Source organism: Alligator sinensis, unplaced genomic scaffold (genome assembly GCF_000455745.1).
Source record: "Alligator sinensis unplaced genomic scaffold, ASM45574v1 scaffold145_2, whole genome shotgun sequence".
Classification (NCBI taxonomy): Eukaryota; Metazoa; Chordata; order Crocodylia; family Alligatoridae; genus Alligator; species Alligator sinensis.
This window is the reverse complement of record NW_005841954.1, coordinates 976,701-1,000,525: the sequence shown is the minus strand read 5'-3', so window position 1 is coordinate 1,000,525 and position 23,825 is coordinate 976,701. Positions and strand designations below refer to the sequence as shown.

General features: G+C 42.0%; 1 protein-coding gene across 5 annotated transcripts in view; it reads left to right on the top strand.

Annotated features, from left to right (window-relative positions):
- FBXL4 (F-box and leucine rich repeat protein 4) overlaps nt 1-22,319 on the top strand; it is a 125,984-nt gene extending 103,665 nt beyond the window's left edge. For 3 of the 5 annotated variants that reach the window (XM_025200063.1, XM_025200064.1, XM_025200065.1), the window contains exons 7-9: nt 4,151-4,222; nt 12,354-12,666; nt 21,243-22,319. In XM_025200063.1, the coding sequence (XP_025055848.1) occupies nt 4,151-4,222; nt 12,354-12,666; nt 21,243-21,415 (558 nt within the window). In that variant the 3' untranslated portion in view covers nt 21,416-22,319. Of the gene's footprint in view, nt 1-4,150; nt 4,223-12,353; nt 12,667-15,599; nt 15,808-19,960 lie in introns of those variants that run through there. The other 2 variants (XM_006020454.3, XM_006020455.3) reach the window with 2 other exon arrangements.
- Nucleotides 22,320-23,825: the final 1,506 nt, after the last annotated feature.

Sequence of the window (23,825 nt, the reverse complement as noted above, 5' to 3'; positions counted from 1 at the left end):
GTCCAGTTCTGGGCGCCGCACTTCAGGAGGCATGTGGACAGCATCGAGAGGGTCCAGAGGAGGGCCACTCGCATGATTAGGGGGCAGCATGGCAGGCGCTATGAGCAGAGGCTATGGGACCTGAACCTGTTCAGCCTCCACAAAAGTAGGCTATGAGGGGATCTGTTGGCTGCCTATAAACTTGCCAAGGGGGACCAGCAGGCAATGGGAGAGTCCCTGTTCCCCCAAGCACTACTGGGTGTGACAAGAAACAACGGCCATAAGGTGACTGAGAGTAGATTCAGGCTAGATATCAGGAGGCACTACTTCACTGCCAGGGCGGCTAGGAGCTGGAACTGACTTTCAACGGAAGTGGTGCTCGCCCCTACTGGGGGGGGGGGGGTCTTCAAAAGAAGGCTAGACAGCTACCTAGCTGGGGTTATTTGACCCCAGCATCCTTTCCTGCCCATGGCAGGGGGGCGGACTAGATGATCTGCTTAGGTTCCTCCCGATCCTACCAACCATGAAACTGAAACACAGTGACCAAAAGAGAGTTGAGGGTCATGATTGACCACAAGATGAATATGAGTCACTAGTGCAATACTGCAGCTGGCAAAGTGAACAAAACTCTGACTTGCATCTAGCAATGCATCTCGAGCAAGGTCCAGGATGTCATCCTCCTACTGTACTCAGTCTTGGTGAGGCCGCAGCTGGAGTACTGCATCCAATTCTGGACTCCGTAATTTAGGAAGGATGTGGAGAAGCTTGCAACAGTTCAGAGGAGAGCCACGTGCATGATCAGAGGGCAAGAGAACAGGCCTATTGAAGAGAGGCTGCGAGCCATGGGACTCTTCAGCCTGTAGAAGTACAGGCTCAGAGGTGACATGGTGGCAGCCTGTAAGTACATAAGGGGTGTGCATCAGGATCTGGGAGAACACCTGTTCACCAGAGCACCCCAGAGGATGACAAGGTCCAGCGGTGTCAAACTTCTGCAAGACAGTTTTAAGCTGGACATAAGGAAAAACTTTACTGTCCGAGCCCCGAAGGCCTGGAACAGACTTCCTCCAGAGGTGGAGCAAGCACCTACTCTGGACACTTTCAAGGAACATTTGGGCACTTACCTTGCTGGGATCCTTTTACCCTAGCTGACTTCCTGCTCCTTGGGCAGGGGGCTGAACCCGATGATTTTACGAGGTCGCTTCCAGCCCTAATATCTGTGAAATGTATTAAATAAGATGTAGGTCTGGCTGCTCTGTGTGGTGATAGAATCTCCCTCAGAAGTGTAATCTGTGCAAACAGTAGTGAATCCTAGTGACTTGTAAGTAACCATTCCTGGCAAGGCTCGAATTGGGCTACTTTGTGACAGTACAGCATCCTGGTGTTCTACCAAGGCGTTGCTTTGTTTTCTCAACTCTCAGTGCAAAACAATGCAAATATTCCTGCCTGAAGTTGCTGTGTCTAAAGCAACAAATATGAGGTGTATACTACTCCCTGTTCATGTTAATGAGTCCTGTTGTAGGTGTTTGATCATCATTCATTAAATGTTAGCCTACTTAACTGTCATACTACACAGTGGAGAAGGAAGCATTACATGCATCTATCTCAGGGGTGGGCAATTATTTGGCTCTGTGGGTCACGTAAGGAGTTTTGGTGAGCTGTCTCAGCCTGGGTCAGCAATCCTCCACCCTGTGCAACATCTCACCAAAATTTCCTAAGCAGCCCCATCCCATGCACCTGCCCATGCAGGTCCTGGGTGGTCTCCATGGAGACTCTGGGATCAAGGGGCAGTGACAACATGGGGCTGGGGCCCAGGGCAGAGCAGCGATCCACTCTCCGCTGCCCCTGCCTGCAGAACTGGCGCCTGTTGCAGGGATGTGTGGGCAGCGGATCATGGCTCTGTTATGCGCTTGGCTGGGATGGGGCCATGGGTGAGTGGGTGAACCCAGGGCTGGGATCACCGTGTCCCAGCTTCATGCTGTCACCATCCTGTGGCCTGGGCTGCTTCCTGTGCCTGGGCTGGATAGGACCGATCCACCTTGGGTCAGACAAAATCCCTCGGTGAGGCGTATTTTACTCACCATCGATCTATCTGCACCAGTGGTTTTCAACCTGTGGTTCACAGCCCCTTGGGGATCCGCAGACTGTGCTGAAGGGGTCCACAAAAGATAATGGTACTGTATCAAAAGTTTGTGAGAATACCCACACTTATCATTCAAAGGGATCTGCACACCTATTCAATTTTTTTTTTAGGGGGCTGCAAATGAAAAAAAGATTAAAAACCACTGATCTACAGAGTTTACAGTGAGTGACAATTAACCACTTTGTGAAACTATCCCTGCTTATTTTTTTCCCCCATCAAGAGACGTGAAAGCTGAGCATTTGAGCCTACTGAGGAAAACGAGAACTGAGGATCCCACCAGAAGACATGGCAAAATTTAAATCTTATTAAGACACTGTCAAACCCACATATATGTAAAAGCCTACTGACCATACGCACAACCTACTGTGATCAATGCCTTATTTTGGTGTCTGAGGTGGAAAATGTATTTTTAGATTTCCACACCTCTAATTAAATAGTCTAAATGTATATGGCCTTAATTCAGCCTCTTTAAATATGTAACTAGTCCTACCTATTTGCTTAAAGGCTTAGAATGAAGCATGGACTTAGTAAGCGCTTTGATTAATCAAGACTCAGTGTGACTGAACAAATGTGTCACTTACCTCTGTTTGCTGGACTAGATTTAAAAAGCACTTAAAAGTAACCTTTCCAAAATGCTATTTTTACTACAGGGCATACATAATTCTTTCTTCTCAGAAACTTTAAAAAAAATTAAGAAAAGAGCCAGCTAGGATCTATATAAGGATGTTTTGTGTCATCATCTGCTGACCCTTCAGTACCAGTTAACAAATGCTGCTCAGAATGGTTTATAATAAATAAATAAACTAAATAGATTTGCTAATGTTAATTTTCATTTGAATATAACATGGGAAGATTAGTAAGAAAATATTTTCTTTGAAGATTTTAAAATTTTAAGTGCATAAAGTAAGTGGGACTAATTTAACTAAATGTTAATATACATACAAATTTTACTGACTCATGCTTCTTCAGGACTTCTAGGTTTTGTGATAAGTTGTATTGTTTCTTATATGTAGCTTTGTGGTTTTTTTCCTCTGTGAGAAACTCTTACAGATCCTGTAAACTTCCAAATATTTTGTTTTTCAGTTGGAGTAGATACCACATTTTACTAATGCCAGTAAATTTTATATGGATTACAAAATACAAACTAACAGATTTTTAAAAGGCAACAACTATTTTATACAATACACATTTATTTGTGATTCTGTTTATCTGCATATTTATTTCAAGTTTTTGGTTCTTGTCCATGCAATTTGAATATATTTCAAAACTACACATTATAGCAGATTAGATATTTTTTTATTTTAAGAGCACAAATTTTCACAACAACATAAATCTTCTCTTTGTCATATGAAGTAAACTGAGTATTTAAGAGCATAAGCATTTTTGTTAGTTGCAGCTGATATTCTGATAGAGCTTCAGGTTCCTTCGGTAGCATGACGGTACTCTGCGAATAGAATAGCCATGTACAAATAGCAGAAACATGACTGTAAAGTACACATTTGTTTCAGTCTGTGTCTTGCTAGTGACAGGTGCTCAATGGTTGTCAGTATCGTTGTCAACAGAGAGAATCCTTTGACATTAAAGTCACCAGCTCAATCCTGATGCTGTGCGACTATTGGCAGTTCCATCAGACTGAAGCTGATCAGTGAATGTCAGAACTGCTGCTGTTCTTCTGGGATGTCACCAGCTCTCTGTTTTGGGGTTGGCCTGGCTTGTCGTTTGAACTTACCACGTTTCCCAACGTTTTTCCTGTGGGAAATAAACTGATAGGTCATAGGAATATAGGTATCTTCAGGGCATGCAAACTTGCATCCAGAGTGACTTACATAAAGGCTTGTAATGATTACCTTGACTCTAAGCCAATCAATGGTTTAGAGCACCTAGGGACTCATTAAATGGCATTTTTTGGTATCTGCAACCTAGGCTTTGAGCTGTATTTCAGGAAAAGTGGTGACAGCCTTTAATGTCTAATTGACCTCTTCTCTTTGTTTCACTTTCCATATTTGTCTCTGATGTGTTCCCCAATGGCAGCAAACAGCACTACTCAGCATTCTGAACTTCTGTTCAGAGCTTCAGCACCTCAGTCTGGGTAGCTGTGTCATGGTAAGTACCTAAAGTCCACCATGCATGAGTATTTTTATTCCCAAGCCTGGAATTGTTTTTTTTTGTTCACAAAATTTTAAATGCTAATTTACTGGTTGAATTTCTGAGCTAATGCTGGCCTGTGCTCTTAGAAGGGCAGTAATGACTGTTGATACGTTTGAAGAAATACCAGCCAATTTGATAGGCTTAAAATTTAGCTTGTATTTTTTTTCATGCTCTTCTTCTATCCTGGTTGAAAAGTAGAGGCAGTTCCTTAGACATATGTACCAAACCCTACAACCTCAGGACCTGGCACAGCAAGCCAAAAAGGGAAGTTCCCACTTTGTATAGAATATTAGGGGTTAGGATACAAGCCAATGGGCTAGGGAGAAAGGAACAGGTCCAGGTAAGTAAACATTAACATTAAGGTACATACACTTAGAAACTAAGTAAAGGTATAACCAGTAACACTGTAGTGAATTCACTCAAGAATAGGTAACATGTAATGGGCACTACCACTGTGGTATACACATTCAAGAAACCTTAAACCCTCCCACACCTTTGAAGGTGCTCCAAACAAGCCTGTGGTTCCAGGAACGCTCAGTTACCGTCTGCATGTGCTCCCATGTCCAAGCTCCACTGCTATAGTTTGCAGTCTCAGCTCCGTCAGTCCTTCGGGATCTCTGGCCCACGTGTTTCCCTCTGCTGCTGTCCCACACTGACATTGCTTCCTGCTTCCTCTCCCTTTTGTCTCCTCATCCCCACTGTCTCTGGGGGTTGTAGTCTACATGCAGCCAGCACAATTTTGCAAAACTGTTCCCCCAAGGGTTCCTGGGAGTTGTAGTCCAAATCCAGTCTTCAGGGCCGTGCCCCCTGCTATTACACATCAGTTCACACAGTATATTACATTACATTACCCTCCCCCCCACTCCCCCAAACCACCACCACCACACTTTTAATGGATTCTGCCCCTACATCCAACTAGAGTTGCATCATGTAGTCACTAAGCCACCTGGGAGGTTTTATTCTCTCTGTGGTCTGCCTGCAAATTCAGGAATGGTGCTCCCCACTGGCTATAGTAGGTTTTGGGTACCCAACTCTGGTCTTATCCATCATATTTGTTCATCCTTGCTATCTTCATTTCTGTCAGGCCATAGATCCCATCTTACATTTCTGGATCTAGAAGTACCTTCTGGCAGCACTTTGTTAGGCCTGTTTGAGACTGTATTGGTGAAAGTTCGGTTATGAAGCCCCTGGTGTTGTCTTGGTTGTTCCCAAGTAGGCCTGACTATCTCTCTGCTCAGGCCAGGGTCCCTGTTCTCTGAGCATACATATGGTTTCATCTAAATAGTGTACTACTGATGTCTGTCTACCAGGCCTGCTTGCTAGCTCATATAGCACCTCAGAAAACTTTCAGATGATGTATATGGGCCACTGGAACTTTTACATAGTTTTTGACACTGCCCTCGCTTCCTGGTCTGGTTCTGTCCTCACACCAATTCCCCTCGTTCATAAACCTGTCCAGTGACCCTAAGGTCATAATACTCTTCTTGTTTTTGGGTGGCTGCAGCTTGATGTTTCTTAACAGCTTGGCTAACTGAACTTAGGTATCCTGCCACCTTCATAATACATTCAGATGGGTTGTTACATTCCTCCAATACGTTTATTTCAGACATAATATCAACAGATAGGCAGATCTCCTGTCCAGTCACCACTGACTATGGTGTATACCCTGTAGATGACTGCAAACTGCACCAATAGGCCATCATGACATAAGGGAGTGCCTTATCCCATGTTGTTTGATTGTCTTTGATCAGGGAGGATAGCACGTCAACCAGAGTATGTTTGAACCATTCCACAAGCCCATCAGATTGGGGGTAATGTGGTGTTGTGCAGACTTTGTTGATTTCCAAAAGGTCATGACGTATGTGGTGAAATAGCTGAGATTCAAAATTTCTCCCCTGGTCAGTGTGGAGGGCCCAAGGTATACTATGGTAATGCACGAATCTTTCAACAAAAACCTTTGCCGCGGTCTGAGACTCCTAATTAGGGAGTGGGTATAGTTCTGCCCACTTGGAAAAATAGTCAGCCACTACTAAGATATACTTGTTTCCATGCAGTGTTATGGGTAGGGGACCCAGGATATCCATGGCTATCCTTTCCAGGGGTTATCCAGCCTACGTGGAGATCATGGAAGCACTGGCCTTACTCCTCATTCCTTTTCATGCACTGTACACCTTGTACAACATACACCAGTCTCTGGCACATTTTCTTCAGGCCAACCAGAAATACTGAGACTGCACCTTATGCAAATCTTTCTCATTGCCCAAATACCCCCCAATATTGGAATCATGCAGGGCTTGCAAAATTGTTGGTATTTCCTTCTTGGGTACCACTATTTGAATATTCAGATCCTTGGGCTGATTATGGAAGTTTTCACACCAGTACTCCTTGCCTGATGCTTAGCTCAGTCCACACTATCTGGTACTACTTTGGGCATGGATGATGCAGCCCTTCCCCAAAGAACTCCTCTCTATTGATTTCCTTCCACCTAATTAGTTTCTCAATATCAGCATCTTCCTGTTCTGCACACCAATCTGCCAGCCCTGCGACTTCCATTGTAGTTGGGGTTGGTTCACTCCAGGTAATTTATCTTGCTAATAGTGGCAGTACCCCCACAACCTCCACTTTAAGTTCAAATTCTAGTGTGGGAGACCAGTGGGACAAGGCATTGGCATTCTGATGCTGCCATCCAGGGCAGTGTACTGTCTGATAATTGAACTCAGCTAGCTGTTCCAACCATCTAGCCAGTTGTTCTTTAGGTTGCTAAAAATTGTGTAGCTACTAGACACTATGGTCTGTTCTTAATGTGAAGTGTCTCACTAGGAGGAAGCCTTCTTGTAGTTGCACATTGGCACTCAGATTTGGTTAGAGTTCAGCTTGCATAGGCTGTCTCCTTTTCCTGACCTTCAACTTGTGAAAAACAGCTCTGATGCCAATGTTACTTGCATCAGTGACCAAAAAGAAGGGTAGCTGAGGGTTGAGATTATGCTAAGATAAAGGATGACATCAACTCCCGCTTTAGCTCTAGAAAATCATATTGACATTTTAGTCCAGATGAACTTCATTTTATGCAAGTCACTCGCAATTGTAATGAAACCTGCCACAGATCTCCTGTAATAGGAGGGTAGACTCAAAAGGCCCCACAGTTCTATTATATTTAGAGTTACTGGCCAAGTTTTAACAGCCTCCACTTTCTCTGGATATGGGCCTATCCCCTCCATGGAGATCACATATCCCAAAAAGTTTGCTTCCTTGCAGAAAAGCTGACATTTGGTAGGTTTAATTTTTATATTGGCCTCCTTCAGACTCTTAAGCACTGCTTTCAGCTCCTGAAAGTTTCATCCTATCACAGTGATATCATCTAGGTACACCAGACATGGCGTCCCTTGAGGTCCCTTGTAGATCTGCTAACATGATATCCATCAATTTCTGAAATGTACTGGGACCGGTCATTGCATAGCCTCAAAGGCATAATATTGCATTCAAAAAGTCCCTTCTTAGTAAAGAAAGTGGTCTTGGCTCTTTTCTCTGGGTGTACCTCCACTTGCCAGTACCCACTGGGCAGATCAAGGGTGGAGAACCATTGGGTTTGGCCAGGAGGTCTAGCTAAGTGTCATCAATCTGAAGTAACAGATGGGCATCCTTAACAGTAATGTTGATCAGTCTGTGATTATCCACACAGACCTGTACCACCTCCCCGCTTCATCAGCACCAACACCACAGGGGCAGCCCATGGGCCGACAGAGGGCCTGATAATGCCCCTCTCTCATTTCTTGCTGTTGTTGGTCAAACTTCTGCTGAAAATGAATGAGCACGCTTCTGGGTCCCGGTTTGACAGGTCTGGCACTATCAGTATTAATCCAGTGCTGTCAGGCCTGTACGCCTTAGATTGTGGTCTCCCAGGCTGAATACATCTGCATACTCCATTAGGACTTCTTGCACTGACCTCACTTGCTCAAGTTCCAGGCTACAGTGACTCAGCTTAAATTTATGTTCCGATTTTCCTGCAGTCGATTAGAGGTTATCTTGTAGTTCTCTAAAATGCTGATTCTTGTCTGCTCAGGACCCTTGTAGCAGCTGACCTCTCTGATCCACCTTCAGGACAGCCATCTTGGTCTCAAATGTCCCAATGGTGTCTTGATATGCAACATTCTGTCTGTGTGCTGGCAGCATGCATTGGGATTTTACCCCTGTGGCTCTTACCCAATGTGGTTCCCACCAGGAATCCTAATCCCTCATTGTGCTTAGGTTTAGATAAATCCTCCTCCTCTTCACAACACCATCTCTTCATTTTGCCAGTGATCATCATCTCACTTTGAGGAGGCATTGTTAGATTCTTCTCCACCACCACTTCACATATTCCTGTTTGGCCATCTGTGTTATACAGGGGAAAACACCTTCCCAGATAGGAACATGAGAAATCTGCAAAATTCATAGTGACTAGACATTTTTTTTAAGAAGTGGGTGCCTAACAAGACATCTTGATTGGCATCCTTTACTACAAGGCATTTACATGGAAGTTGCAGGCCTTGGAAGTCAGTTCTGGGTTTAGAATGTGTACTGCTGACTTCTCCTTGGCATGCACTTGTACCTTTGGGTGTACCTGCACCCTTGGGTGTCCTGGGTACCTAGAGCCCCCAGCTTTTTTACCAGTTCTATATCAGTGGCCTCATCCAGAATCTGGGCCTTTCCCAGCCAAATTTGAGTCTGCATCTCCCCATTTAAGGCATTGCTGACAAACTGGTCATGGGCCAGCATGTCCTATACCTCTGGACCAACTTGTGGGAAGGACTTTATGGCTAATCATCTTATGGACATGCCAAACTCTTGTGCTGACCACGCTGCCGTCTTCTTAGGATTTAAGGATCTGCACCTGATTACAAAGCGTTCCTGAGGGCCCTTATCAGGTGCTGGTAATCTTACTTGGCTTCACTGCTGAGTCCATGGTAAACCTCCCTGGGCCCTCGCTTTGAGTAATAGGCTCAAGAATTTTAGCCTGGTGGTCCCATCCCACTCATTTAACTCAGCTGCCATTTCAAACTGTTCTTACCAATCATCCCATTCATGTGGTTCCCCACTAAAGAGTGCTGGATTGAATATTGGCCTCGAGATATTAGGTGTTGGGGTGGGGGGAGTGGGGAGGTGTTTCCCTCCCTTGGGGTACTCATCTTCCCATATCAGATACCCACACAACAAAATGTATACATTCCTGCAGCAGTTTGCTCTGCATCTTCTGGTCTGTGACCACCAGTCCCCACTGCTACCACCAGTTGTATCAAACCCCACAACTAAAAGAACTGGCACAGGAAGCCAAAAAGGGAAGTTCCCATTTTTATTTAGAAAAGGCAAGGGGTTCACAAGCCAGCGGTCTAAGAAGAAAGGAACAGGTACAGTGAATAAACGTTAACATTAAAGTACATACACTTAAGTACACTTAGGAACTAGATAACAGGTAATAAGCAGTAACACTGGGTGCGCCTACATGAGACGTTTACTGCAGTTGCCTAATTAGCTCTGCGATAAAATGTCAGCAGTGCTATTAGGATGGAGTAAACTCATTAACTCTGCTGAAGAATAGTACTGCCAGACCCAAGTACTTATCCTGTGGTGGGGTTATTTACTCCCCCGCAATGCACATGTAGACACTGACAGGGCTGGCTGGGGCTAGCCCCTGTACTGAAGCATTCTTGTGCTCCAGACAACCCCTCCACAATACATTGAGCCGGATCAGAACAGCCCTGGGCTGGAAGGCTGAGCCCCGGGGTCCTCTGCCAGCCAGGGTTGTGCCACCCTGGCTAAATGTGCTGTGGTCCCAGGCGCACATGCAAACAGCACGCCTGGGAGCAACAAACTCTGGCATGAACTGTGCCAGAGTTAATTCAGGCATGCTGTTTGCATGTGTAGATGTGCCCACTGTGGTGAATTCACTCAAGAACGGGTAACAGGTTGTGAACACTACCACCATGGTACATAGGTTCAAGAAATGTTAACCCCCCCCCCCCCCCCCCCCTTCCGGAGGTACTCCAAAAAAGCTTCTGTTCCCAAGAGTGCTCAGCTGCCCTCTGCATGTGCTTCCACATGCAGATCCCAGCTCCGTCACTCCTCCAGGATCTCTGGCCACACATTTCCCTCTACTGTTGTGTCCCCTGCTCTGCCACTGCTTCCTACTTCCTTTCCCTGTTTTCTCCCCACCCCCATTGTCTCTGAGGGTTGTAGTCTGCAGTCAGCACGGTTCTGCAAGACTGTCCACCCTGAGGATTCCTAGGAGTTGTAGTCCAAATCCAGTTAGTAGGGCTGCACCCCCTGCTATTCCCTCTGCTGTTGCACATTCACATTACAGTGCGTTACATTCAGTTCACACAGTATATTTCCCTCCAAAACTAATTTCCAAAGCTTAATTTTATTTAACATGTGTATTCATTCATAGCAACTCAGCATTCATGAGTAGGGCCCTGAGAAAATTGCAGATTTCTTGTAGAAAATTTGCGGCGCATGCATGGGTAAAATATCATTTTTTCACGGAATGTTCACAGAACTGCCATTAATCTTGGCAAATGAGTCCCTTTAGTTCCGTAAATATTCTGTGAATAATGATGCTTTACCCACGCACGGGCGGCAGGCATCATAAGCAGTGGGGGATAATATTATGTGGGGGGGAGGGGCCTGAGCCCCACCTGACCCCCTCCACTCCCTCCCTCCCTCCCACGGGGCTGATGTGCACTGTGGCTGTAAACGGCCGTGAAGAATCAGCTGCACGCTGAGTGCTGCTGGGCATTCTGGTAAAGCGGTGCCATGGGGCTGCTGCTGCTGCTGTTACCAGTTACCGCAAAAAGTAAGCCCTGTTAGCCCTGACCTTCTGCCACCTATGGCAGGCACACACACACACTGCCACCGCTCCTCCAAACCCCCTTCCTCCCTGCTCCCTATACACTTTCTTTCATCCAGCTGCCTGGCTGCATCCTGGCCACGCCCCCAGCAGCTGCTTGCAGGCTGGAAAGCTGCAAAACCCCAGGTTTCCCCTTGCGGGCTGGAACGCTGCCAGCCTGCAAAGGGAACCTGCACTTTACCGTGTTTTTTCTGGCACAGGCTCATGACCCTTAAAAATTGCAGTGTGGGGCTAATTTCATGGTATCCACACAGTCTGTGAAATCATGATTTAGTCAGGGCCCTGTTCATGGGCAAACTTGCAGTAGCAAGCGTATGTGTGATGAGATTTTTCTGTAACTTAATTTTTTTATCTCTATTAAAGTCTCCCAGTAACAAGGTTTTTATGTTATAAAACTAACCATGAATTGTAGATGAGAGCCCCTGCCTGAGCGATGTTGCCCATGGATACTAGCAGCCCTGGATTTTACTTCTTTCCATTGGCTAAGGTCCAGCAGAATACTTAATTGGAGGCTTGGTTGGACGTGCCTATCCATTCAGGAATCAGAAAAACAAAGTAAAAGTAGCTAGACCTTCCCAGTTGGATCAGCAAAGATTGGAAGGAACACTACAAACTCATTCTTCCAGCAATCTAGACTCCTCTTACTCCTTCCTGGATTTTACTTCCACAGAGCACATATCCGTATTCCTTTCTTTATTTTTTCATATGGGGATGAGAGTAGTAGTGCTTCCTTAAGGGGTGGGTCCATATTAACCTTCAGGAGTAGAGCTCAGCTTATTCTTCAGTGTACACATTTGTGTATACTTTTTCTCCTGTTACCTCTAGTGCTATTATCCCTTCATTTTTTTTCTCTTTATTACCACTAATTAAGTTTTAAACTACATTTTAGATGAAAGAAGTTTTTCAGAAACAGCTGCAGTGAAGTAAACAGAAGCATTTGTGAAGAAAATCAATGTTAGTTCTAGATTTCCAAAGTTCTTTCATATTAAGAAAATACAAAAAACCCCACCCAATTTTTAAAGTAGTAGAAAATGTATGTTGTCATTGTCATTTGTAAACAGTGGAGTAAGACCTAGTTCATATTCTTTGGAAATTAAAACACTTCAAGCAGATCAGTGGATATATTAATAAAAAGACAGCTTGAAACAGCTGGGTGTGGATGGAAATTTGACATACAAGAGGTGGTCCTTGTTTTCTTCATAGATTGAAGACTATGACCTGATAGCTAGTATGATGGGAGCAAAATGCAAAAAGCTTCGTACTCTGGATTTGTGGAGATGTAAAAACATTACTGAAAATGGAATAGCAGAACTGGCTTCAGGCTGTCAGCTCCTGGAGGAGCTTGATCTTGGCTGGTGCCCTACTCTACAGAGCAGCACTGGCTGCTTCACAAACATTGCACGTAAGCTCCCAAACTTGCAAAAGCTCTTTCTTACGGCCAACCGATCTGTGTGTGACACGGACATTGAAGAACTTGCTGCTAACTGTACTCATCTACGGCAGTTGGATATATTGGGTAAGGAAACACATGAATACTTGCATAGTTGTTTTGTAATTTGTTGTGTTTTAAGAGACTGATAGGAAGAGAAGGCTATGTGTTGTATAAAATAAGATTTTCTTTCAGTTTATTAGTATTATTAAAAAAAAAACCAACAACAAAGGTCCAACTTAGAAAAAATTAGCCAGTTGATGCAGGGTATAAATTTAGATGCTTCACAATACCCCAGTTCTGTTCTCGCTCCACCCCTGCAAGGGAGAGCGAGGGAGAGGGCAGTTTGCTCCCTGACAGCCTGCCCACCATCATAATGAGGCAAATGCTCAGCCCTATCCTTGTTGATGCTGGGGACAGGGTAGCTGCAGAAGGGGCAGTAAACTTGCTGCCTAACTGGGTTGCTTCCCAACACCCAGCAGAATGGGGGCAGCTCTGCTCAATACCCATCCCCACTCCACAAGGCTGGGGGTTTCCAGGTCCTATGACCTTTAAAGGGCACGTGGGCACGCTGACTTGGGAGAGCATCTTGCCAGTACTGGGTTGCTCCTGTGTTCTTTAAAGTTGTGGGAATGCAGACATCTCAACACTGGGCTCAGGCCATCCTTGTGCCCTTTAAAGGCCCCAATGCCCGGGAAGGCTTCTGGAACAGCACCAGTCCCTACAGCTCAGTGAGCAGTTTTCCTGTCTTCCCACTCCCACCCCACAGGAATCCTGGAAATAGCCACAATTATGAGGCAAGGGTGAGGTAGCTCCCTGCAAGTGGCAGCAGGTGCTGTTGGAGAGGAGGGTACAAACTCCCCATCAGCTACTGCCACTGCTTGTAGGGAGCCTCCTCATATTTGCCTCCAGTACAAACAGCAGCAGCAGGGGCTTATTGCCTAGTGGCAAGCATGACAGGGCTCTGAGCATGTGGTGGCATCAGGGGCTGATCAGGGCAGACACTGGGAGTCCCATCACCCTTATTGCCTGCAACCCGAGAGCTTTTATATGCTGCTGGTGCTCCAGTACCAGCAGCCCATCAAAGCACCAGTAACTTTAAAGGGCTCACAAGCTTGCCTGGCCTGTAAGCTCTTTAAAGTTTCTTGGGGATAGAAGGGAGCAACAGAGCACCCCTCTCTCACCGCCTGGCTATAGAGTATGCCTTTGTTCCAACTCCATTATGCTCCAGCCAGGGGGCTTTGAACATGTGGCTACCCATAGCACTTTATTTTTTGAAGTGCGACAGATTTTGTAGCTCTGCAAAAATAGTGTCCAGAGAGAGCTCACTAGAATGTCAAGATCCTGTCAACACTGGAAGGAAAGGATAAAAATGTGAAATCTTGCACCACTTACTGGAGAAGGATCAATTTTGACTTATGTACCTACAGGTACTTTTTTGTTTGGTATAGTTTGATTTTATTTTAATTCAATCTGGTTTGCAACTAGATTAATGAGGGCACAAGAAAGATTTTCAAAGACTTACTGCATAAAGCATTTTATAAACATATATGTCTCTTAGCCACCCACTTTAATGCTTATCTGTTATGATGGTGTTGTGTCTGCCCACAAATTGAGCTGACCTTTTTGCTAGAGCAGGGAGGCTGAGCAATGAATAATCTGGTTGTTTCGCTTGTATAATGACTGCAGGCTGTGCCAGCTCTGATGGTTTCTTGCCACATTCCCTCTTAATATTTGAATTCACTTGTTGACACTTATGCAAAATAGTATCTGAACAGTCGAAAGGAAGACACTGAACTCCTGAGCGCTTATGACTGTTAACAAGTCAGGATGTACTGTTACATATTTTGTAGGAAGCCTTTCACAGTGAGACCTCATATAAAGTTGTAATATATTCTTAAACAATGTGCAGTTCACCTATTCTGGAACTGCTCTGGTGCCCTGTTTAAATCAGTTGTTATGGAGAAAACTTGCTAGATGAGTTTGAACCCAGTTACCTAACCTGCTTAGGGGTGCTTCCTTACTTACCACTTCTGTACTATATTAATTGCTTTGCTTCTTTCTTTTAAACAAAGTCCTTGGTATTGGAGGCATTGTTGGGAAATGGTTCTCTCTCCTTTTCTCTTAGCTCTCTTCCCATGAGCAATAAGGGCCTTAAAACATCCAGATCCTTATAGCAAGGTTTCAGCTAGAAAAACCTCTATTCAGACTTCATAAAAGTATGAGGTCATTTGAGGGTAGGGAAGTTGTTTTATGGAGTTTGGGTTTTGATTTGTGGGGAGGGGTGTTTCAAAGATCATATTGTTCCTTCTGGGTTTCTGAAATCCTCGTGTGCTCCCAAAATGCACATGTAACAATTATAATGTTGCCAACTCTAGAAAATTTATAGTGAGTAAGGCAATTTTGGCCCTACTGTTAGAAGCTGTAGATAGGGGCTTCAGCCAAGATTGAGGTCACGTTGTGCTGCAAAACACACATAAGGAAACAGCCTCTGTGCTGAAGAATTTGTATTTTTAGTGTAAAGCACAGCAGTAAATTAAGTAGTTGGGTGCTGGAACTGAGCTACAGTACACCATTTTATGTATGATACCATTACATAGGAAAATTTTGAATTTTTTTCTTAGCTGGGCCGAACTCAAGCTGATAATCTACAGAAGAAAAGTGCTGTAGTTCATTAGCAGTTTTCTGACTCATCAAATCCTCCATAAAGACTAATGTTCCCTTCAAGAATAAGACTGTTTTCTGGAAAGATGGGTTTGTTAAATCAAGTTCTTACCACTGGAATTTGCATTGGCAGAGGGTTCTCCATCCCCTAGACATGAAAGCAAAATGTCCATTGTGTTTGCTTTAAAACACAGTTAAATGTCTTCGTATCTTATTCTTAAAGGGGTAAGTGACTCTTTCACAAATGTAACAGTAAAAATAGTATCACAACATTTAATTTTACTTATAAATTTAATATTTTGCAATATAAAATAGCTCCAAGAATTACGCTAACTTCTATATGTGTATTTTTTCAGTACAACATAGATCATGTGAGATTTGATCCTGCAAAATCTTCAGATCCTCATCCCAGACCTCTTCCACTTCCATCTATAAGTAATGGTGGAAAGCATGATGTTTTCTTCTCTAAACCAGCCAATGCAATTGTTGAGCCCCAGCTCGTCTGGGATTGTGCCCGGTATGCAAAGGCCAATAAAGATACCAGGGGTGAAAGTATAAAGAAGGTTTATTGCTAGCAATAAAAGGTGCAAGTGGAATAATTTCACATAACAAGCACACCAGATCACTACCACTAAGCATCTTTTATACAGGAGTTTTCAAGTTCTCACCAGCGTATTTGTTTGCTGATTGGTTGTAAGGAGTGACGCAAGAAGTTCTTTACTGAGCATGTCTCTATACCTGTGTTTTAGCTATGTATCTCATTTACATACATGTATGTTTCATTAGCATACTTTTTCCCCACCTAGGGGCGTGATTTTTAGTATTTTAATGAGCCCTTTTAACCCAGTTACCTGTTTTTTCCTTTTTGTTTTCAAGCCCCCTTTATCTCAGACTGTCTCCTCCTTATCCTTGCAGATGGGCATTCGTCACATAACGTTCTGTTTGCTTTGTCTTGGGTAGTGTTTTCTAGGTCACTCCTTACACAAGGAGATGCAACAAACATGTTGCCGGTGAATTAATCAGATATTTCTTACATTTCCAAGGAACTCACGACATAAGAATTAAGAGTTTCGGTTCCTACGGAAATAGGTTATGGTCTACTGGTTATAGACAGTATAGCCAAATACAACAACCATTTTAGGGTCATCTGCAGAGACTGAGCCTAAGACTTCTAATGTAAAAGTATGAAACCTTACTACTTGATCTCAAGAGTCTGATCTTTTTTGTATGGAAAGAATAGCAGGGTCACAAATATCTATTTGTAGTCCAGCTGTTAGAGGGTGACAGAGTGCCATGTGGTCAGTGTAAATTACATAGGCACCTAACTTGATATGCTCCTTCTAAAAATCTGTGGCAATATGGATAAGATTTTATTCTGCTAGGTCAGACACCTAGGATGTGTTCTCAGCTTTGTCTAAGAAACTTCTGCTTCTCTCTGTCCAACCCCCGTTGCCTATAAAATTGGTAAATTGTAGTTATGCCTGTAATGTATGAAACCTTGATTTGCAATTTGAGTTGCAAAGGGAACAGAAATATTAACAGAAGTCAGTGAAAGAGTTTGGACAAAATTTGTGTTCTCAGGGTTAGAATTTTAGTACCATTCCTATAGGCAACAGAGCATTATATAGGGAGGTCTCTTACATGACCCACAAATCATGGCTGAAGTTTTTCACACTATAGGGACACTGCTGAAGTAGCAGCCAAAATGTCATTCCTCACAGTAAATTCACAAGACTTGGCAACACAGACTTGGTTCCATTCTGCAATTTTACAAACTCGGCTGGGAAAAATCCTCCTGTTTCAATTATAGCATGTTTAGCTCCATGATTACTTCCTGGGAAGAAAAAAAACACATTTATGAGAAGACATGTTGGACTACAACCCATTTAATTCATTCATTTATGAAGCGTTACAAAATCATTGCCCCATGCACATCGGATGCTGCATTCAGTTTCTGGGTCTTGAGAGTTACAGTTGCTCTCTTCTTTCCTTATTCCGTTCTTTACTGCTTGCTAATTTCTAGGTGTCTTGGTTTGCCGACTTTGTAGAGTATGAAAATAATCTATTTGCAGGGATCCTTGCTAGTCTGACATCATGTAAATTGCTGATTAGTTGTTGATTTATTTTTAAATAGATTTATTTGTAAATAGATGCAGAAAACATGCTTCAAAAAGTAAACTTCCATATAAAAATGTTGAGGACTTGATTCATGCCTGCAGCTACACAATTCACCATGAAACTAAAGGAGGCAGTGTGGTACAGTATTAATATAATTCCAGCCACCATAATACTCCCTCAGCCATCTGCATGCTGTGCTGGTTCACAACATGATTTACTAATACTGTGCAGAGAGAATTGTGGCAGACAAGAGCAGGAATACATTAATGTCTCTGCCACTGCTCTTGGCCTTGTTATGAAGCTAACCTTCCAATGCAAACAGTTGTTCCTGAAACAATGAGAGGTGGTGAGCTGTCCTTTTTCATCTCACTGGAGTGTTAACTCTGAGGTTGACAACAATTTAAATGTCAACCATTAGTCTGTTGTTTTTTTTAATGTTGTCATGGTTATGGTCTTGGAAACTGAGGCAGGGTGCAGTAAGGCAGCTATGGGCTATCAGTGTTGGTGAAAGTCATTCAAATCCCACCCTCTAAAATTCAGTTTCCTCAGCCCTGTACAAAAAAAATTGGGGGGAAAATACCCTTCCTTGTGCCAAAATAATCCCCTTCTGGATTCCAACACATCTCCCATGCCTCTGATTGCCAAAAGCCCCAACTGTCCTCTGCCCAGCTGTCAACATCCTTAGTTTTTCCCTGAGAGCTTCATTCAAATACAAGAATATTAAGCAGATCAAAATTTAGACCTTGAGAGCAGTGTAGAATAAATTGAATTAAAAATCAAACAAACAACAAAGTACTATATGAATTGAACTGCACTGGGGAGTGAGGCAAGAGGGTTTGCAGGAATGGTGCCAGATAATTCAGGGTCCCTGCCATATAACTTAAGTTAATTTGTAGCACAGAACACAGAGTTCTGTACCTATCAAATTGGTATCCTCATACATACCCTATCTAAAGTTACTTCTAATGCTTAGTTCTTTTTTTTATATGAAATTACTAGAGACAGATGTTTTTCACTTGAAACTGTTTTGAACTATTTCCTAAGAGTGTGTTCAGATATCCCCTACCACAGAATTTAGGGTTTCAAAATTTTATTGAGGTGCCTCTTTGACAGCTGCAATGTATGGGTCTTCCCAACAGCGCTAGGATTGGTGGATTGGACATATGGATATGTATATAGGAATGCTAATTCACAGCTAATGAACAAAATTGTCCCAGTGTACAATAAATTATTGCTCTCAGGCACTCTTTATGAAGCCAGTGCCAGAGAATTTTGCCAGGGAACAAATTGAACAACAAAGTAAAATGACAGATTTTAAGACACCTGCTGTGCATTTGTTCTGAACAATGAACATTTAGTCCAAGTAGAAAAAATCTAGCAAATAACAAGGGACCCAAACCCCACAATCCTGGAAAGGGTGGATTGGTAAATGACAGAATAGGCTGTCCCTTCTCTGAGGAATGTAGGATGCATAATGCGTGCTACAGATCCTTTTATTTTTTATTTTCTTGAGAAACTTCCCTAACTGTGCACAATCTAGGTAAACTATTGTGTATAACCAGGAGTCTACTTAACTTGCAGCGAGACAAAGCAATTTTCTCTGCTTGGTCGTGGCATGAAGAGCCGATTTCTCAGGCATTTCCTGGTGGTCCTGCCCCTCACCACTGATTGGCAGAGAGGCATATTCACTTCATTGATTGACACCTTCACATAGTCTATGTCACTAGCAGACAGCCAGACAGTAACTCTCAATCACTGACCTATGGCTTCAGTGATCGTCATGTTGTCTTTGTATTGGAGAAAGTATTGGGACATTCTAAAACAGCATCCTTTATAAATAGTACTCTGTTTTGGGGGAATTTTTTTAGGTTGATGTTGTGGGAAATCATGGTCAATGCAAGATTTCCCGACCAATGCAGACAATGCCATTTTTCATGGGTTTTGTGAAAACTGCAAAACCACTAATTAATTAAACTCCTATGTATAACTGTAGGACATGGTTCCTGTCAAGTAGTAAACCACTGAAACAGGTTAATCACTGCAGTAGTGGGGCAGTTGGCCATAAAAAATGCGTGTTTCTGTTACAGTTCAGTGTCTGTTGTGAAGGCTCAAGGCACCCTTTAAAATAATCCTTTGGTGGGTTGTTCTCCATATTTTTTTGAGTTGCACTTCAGTTTCCACTGAACTCAGTGAGGTCTAGTGCACTTCTTGAAATTAGAGTCGGTCCTAATACTGTGTAGCCCTGTGTGTGCCAGTTTATCACAGACAGCGGGGGCAAGACACAGGTCTGGCATGACCATTTGCATTAGTTGGAAACCTTTGCCAGAACCAAGAAAAAAAATCCCATTTTTCAAAGTAAAAAGAAACTTAGGAGAATTCTCTATATAATTGAAGCTATGGAAATCCCACAGATCTTCTGTAGGAAAAAAATGCAAAATATTGCCCCAAAATGGGCCCTTCTTTTGAAATATAGCCAAGATAATGATGTTTGTAGTACAGTAGCAGTTTTCTTCCTACACTGTATATTGGTAGGTTTAAAGCAAAGGTTTGATTCACATTAACTTTTTGAGGTTTTCTTTTCTATCTTATTTTTAAACAGGGACGAGGATGGTAAGCCCTACATCTTTAAGAAAATTGCTGGAGTCTTGTAAAGATCTTTCTTTACTTGATGTGTCCTTCTGTTCACAAATTGATAATAGAGTTGTCCTAGAACTGAATGCCAGCTTTCCTTGTGTGCTCATAAAAAAGAGTTTCACTCAGTGACTCACTACATATGCAGCAATTCATTTGACAGTGTTTCCTGTGAATTTGTGATGACTTTCTTTTTTTTAAAGAAAAATGTAAACTCTCCTATAAAATAGGGGGAAATGTTAATTATCCAAATGGAATGGATAATATATAAAATAATATATTTGGGAAGCTGTTGTTAGTCTGTAATTACTACTTGTTTTACAATTTAATTGGTTGGATTGCATGTTTTTAAATACTAGCCAGATACGTGGCTTGAATTAGTGGAAAATGAAAAACTTACTCTGCAATGCCCTTTAAAAGAGCATTTTTATGATAAATTATATTAATGTTCAAATAAAAGTTAAGTTTTAATATTTAGTGCTAGGAATATGAGGGGTGCTTTCTCTCTCCCTTACTCTACTTTGTGACATTTTAGTTTTGGCCTGCAACATACAGTTGACTTGATCTGTAATGATCTACCTGAAAAATTACTGATGCTTCTGTAAGATCAGAGTAGATTGAAATACACTTTTCCCCCTCTTTTTTGTTGGCAATGAGTTAAAAACTATTTTAAAATTTTGATGCGTTTGATAAGAAGAGGTAACTCCACATTGAATAGATGAAGTGCAGAGATACTTTATAGCTCTACCTAAATGACATAACAGATATCTACAGAAACCCACCACATAAGTTTACATCAGAAACAAAAAGAAAATTACCTGCTTATTCCTGGATATAAAATTTGGTGCAGGTGCTTACTGTCATAACTGATAATGTGTAGAAAACTCCAGAGCAATTTCCTTTTCAAATATCTAGACTATTACAGTCAAGTTTGTGTTGGCTTGTGATACATCTGCTTATCACATGAAGTACTATGAAGTACTATAACAATATTACTCAGGATAGTGTATTAGAAACTGAGATGCTTATTTTTTTCATTAAAAGAGTAAGTCCCAGTAATCTAAATTTCCTTAACTGCTAAGACTGGAGTAAATAGATGGTGAAATCAGAGATAAATTCCATGGTTTTCTTCCACTGTTTGCACTTGCCTGAGTCATCCTTTCCTCCCTAAAGTCATCCGTGTTACTCTGGATTGCTATTTGCAGTATATGATCATATTTGTATAACTTACACATTTTATCCACTACTAGTGAATACAGACCACCAAATGTGGTCTGTCATTTGGGATCTCCTCCATTATTGCTGCCTTCAGAGCATACTGTCCTGTATTGTTTCTCATTGTCCACTGGAAAAACAGGCAAAACATTTCATCCAACAGCAAGCTGTCGCTCTACAGAAGACCAGCAAAGGATGCCAGAACTGATACAGTAAATAGATGTCCACTCTAGAAGAGGACTACCTCAAAGCATTGATGAACCACCTCCATGGATCTTGAATTAGTACTTCTGACTCTTCATACCCATACCAATGTTTTACAAATCATTCAACGAAACAAGGAAAGAACATTTTCTATGCTTTATAAAACACTTTCTTCTGATTTTAAATTTTACAGAATCTTTTAGAAAATTCCAGATCCAAAGACAAGTGCACAGATGTCTGTTGTTCACACATAGATGTCACCATGTGATTTCCAGCTAGGTGCCTCCATTCAGTTTTTGTTTCAGGAAATTGGAGGTGCTTAGATGCGTTTAAATGTAGACATTTTTTTCAGCTGACAGATGTCTGCCCTGAAGTGGTTCTGTGAAAGTCCTGATATTATTTTGGGAGTGCTCACTTCTTTTGGCAGTCCCTCCCCTCCCCTCCCCCCAACTGATTTTTATTATGCTTTTATCTACAAGTAATATGTACTCATTGTAACTAAGAATTTAACATTAATGTCCAGTTATAGAGCACAGCTTCAGACAATGGGTGTTTACAAACATTGATGTTTTTAAAATACCATGTTTTCTATTGTATAATTTCACTCCACAGGGTGCATTTGATTTTTTTATCTTTCTTTTTCCTTAAGGATTGTTTCTGAGCTTGTTTTTAATTGCAAGTGGAATGGGATTGGCCGATGATGGATGCAGTGCCTTTGAAATTGTTCAAGTAGGTGAATAGTGTAGCCTTATTCTGCAGTTTGCATGAGGTATAACAGAATTTGAAAGATGGAGTATAAAAAAAGATGGAGAATAATTTCACTCCTCTTATTTCTATGAGGTATAAGGAAGTCAGAATTGACTTTTGTTTCATTTTTGTTGTTCAAACTAAAGGATCTTTCTTTCTACTTGTCTCTTGAGTTTGGAATTCAGTTTCTTTCTAGAACTGCCTGTAGTAACTGGAAAAATCCATTGAATTATCACATCATATTTTCTAGTAAAGTAAAACCTAAATTGTATTCAGTGAGTTCAGAGCTTTAACTTTTGCTTGCCTATGTTTAATTTAAAAGACTGATAAATCCTTTGGAAGGAAGGACATTTCTGGTTACAGTTCAACACCTTGCCCCTTCAAGTAATGGATAAAATGCTCAGCGCCATATTGTATACCTCCAAGAAGTCTTCCAGCAAAACAAGGAAAGATCAGACTTTAACAGTTCTAATGCTTCTAAGATAAAATGAAAACCAGGGGAAAAAACCCTACACTCTAAAGTTTTCTTTTATACATCATAAAGAAGCAAATTGTAGTGTGTGTGATCCTAGTGAAGAAAACAGGTCTACTCGCATGCTTTATTCATCATAATGAAAGGAAAATTGGCCATAGTGCTCCCAGGTAATTATGAAGAATAATCAAGGAGTTTCTATTATATTGTCAAACTTGCATCACACAAGGAAACAACTCCTTTAAAATGTTATTTATTTATTCCTGTAAACTGAATTCCTCTTTATCTATGAAATAGTGTAAGCTTTGGCCTTGGTTGCGCAGCCTTTCCCATGCTGCTTTGAGCAAGTGCCTCAGGGCTTGTCTGCAAATGAAAGTCGCTACAGAATAAGGTACAGTGTAAATATCAACCATTCTGAACCTAACCCCATGTGTGGACACATTTATTGGGGAAAAAAGAGTGCCTTTTCCTGGCTTAATCCAGATGGATGAAGCCAATTAAAAAATAGGTATTCTTTATTCCAAAATAAATGTGTGCTCAGTGTTGTGGACAGGCCCTCAGCTGTATGACAGATGTATCACTTTTAAGAGAAACTTCATCTCTTCTTTCTTTCTTTGTCCTTTATTATACACTGCAAATCATGTGGTCTATAGTAAGTAACAAAATTCTAAAGCAAATATGGAGTGCTTGTCTTTAAAGAGTTTACATTTTAAACAAAAGATAAATTTTTGCTAATACTTTTTAAAGCTTTGATTTGTCAGGAACTTAAATACATCAGAATTTTAATTAAACGATTGGATAATTCCGCTCAAGAGAATGCAACTACCCATCTACTTAGTTATGCATGTGAATAAGTTTCTTAGAATCTTAGAAAAGTAGGGCTGAAAGGGACCTCAGGATTCATCTGCTCAAGGCAGAATCATCCCTGTTTAAACCAACCAAGATAAGTGTATCTTAAGCCTGTATGTAATTAATCTTGCTGAATGGAGGCTTAAAAGAGTAGATTCACAAGAGCCATGATCTCCAAGTGCTTTGGGATTGGAAATCTGAAGCATTTTACAGATAATTGGGTATTTTCACAAAGGAACAACCCTTCTAAACCAGTACTGGGATTTCCATGCTTAGTTTCACCTTCATAGGATGTCATGGAACTCTGGCATATTGTACTGTGCTATACAGCCCTAAGCGACCTGAA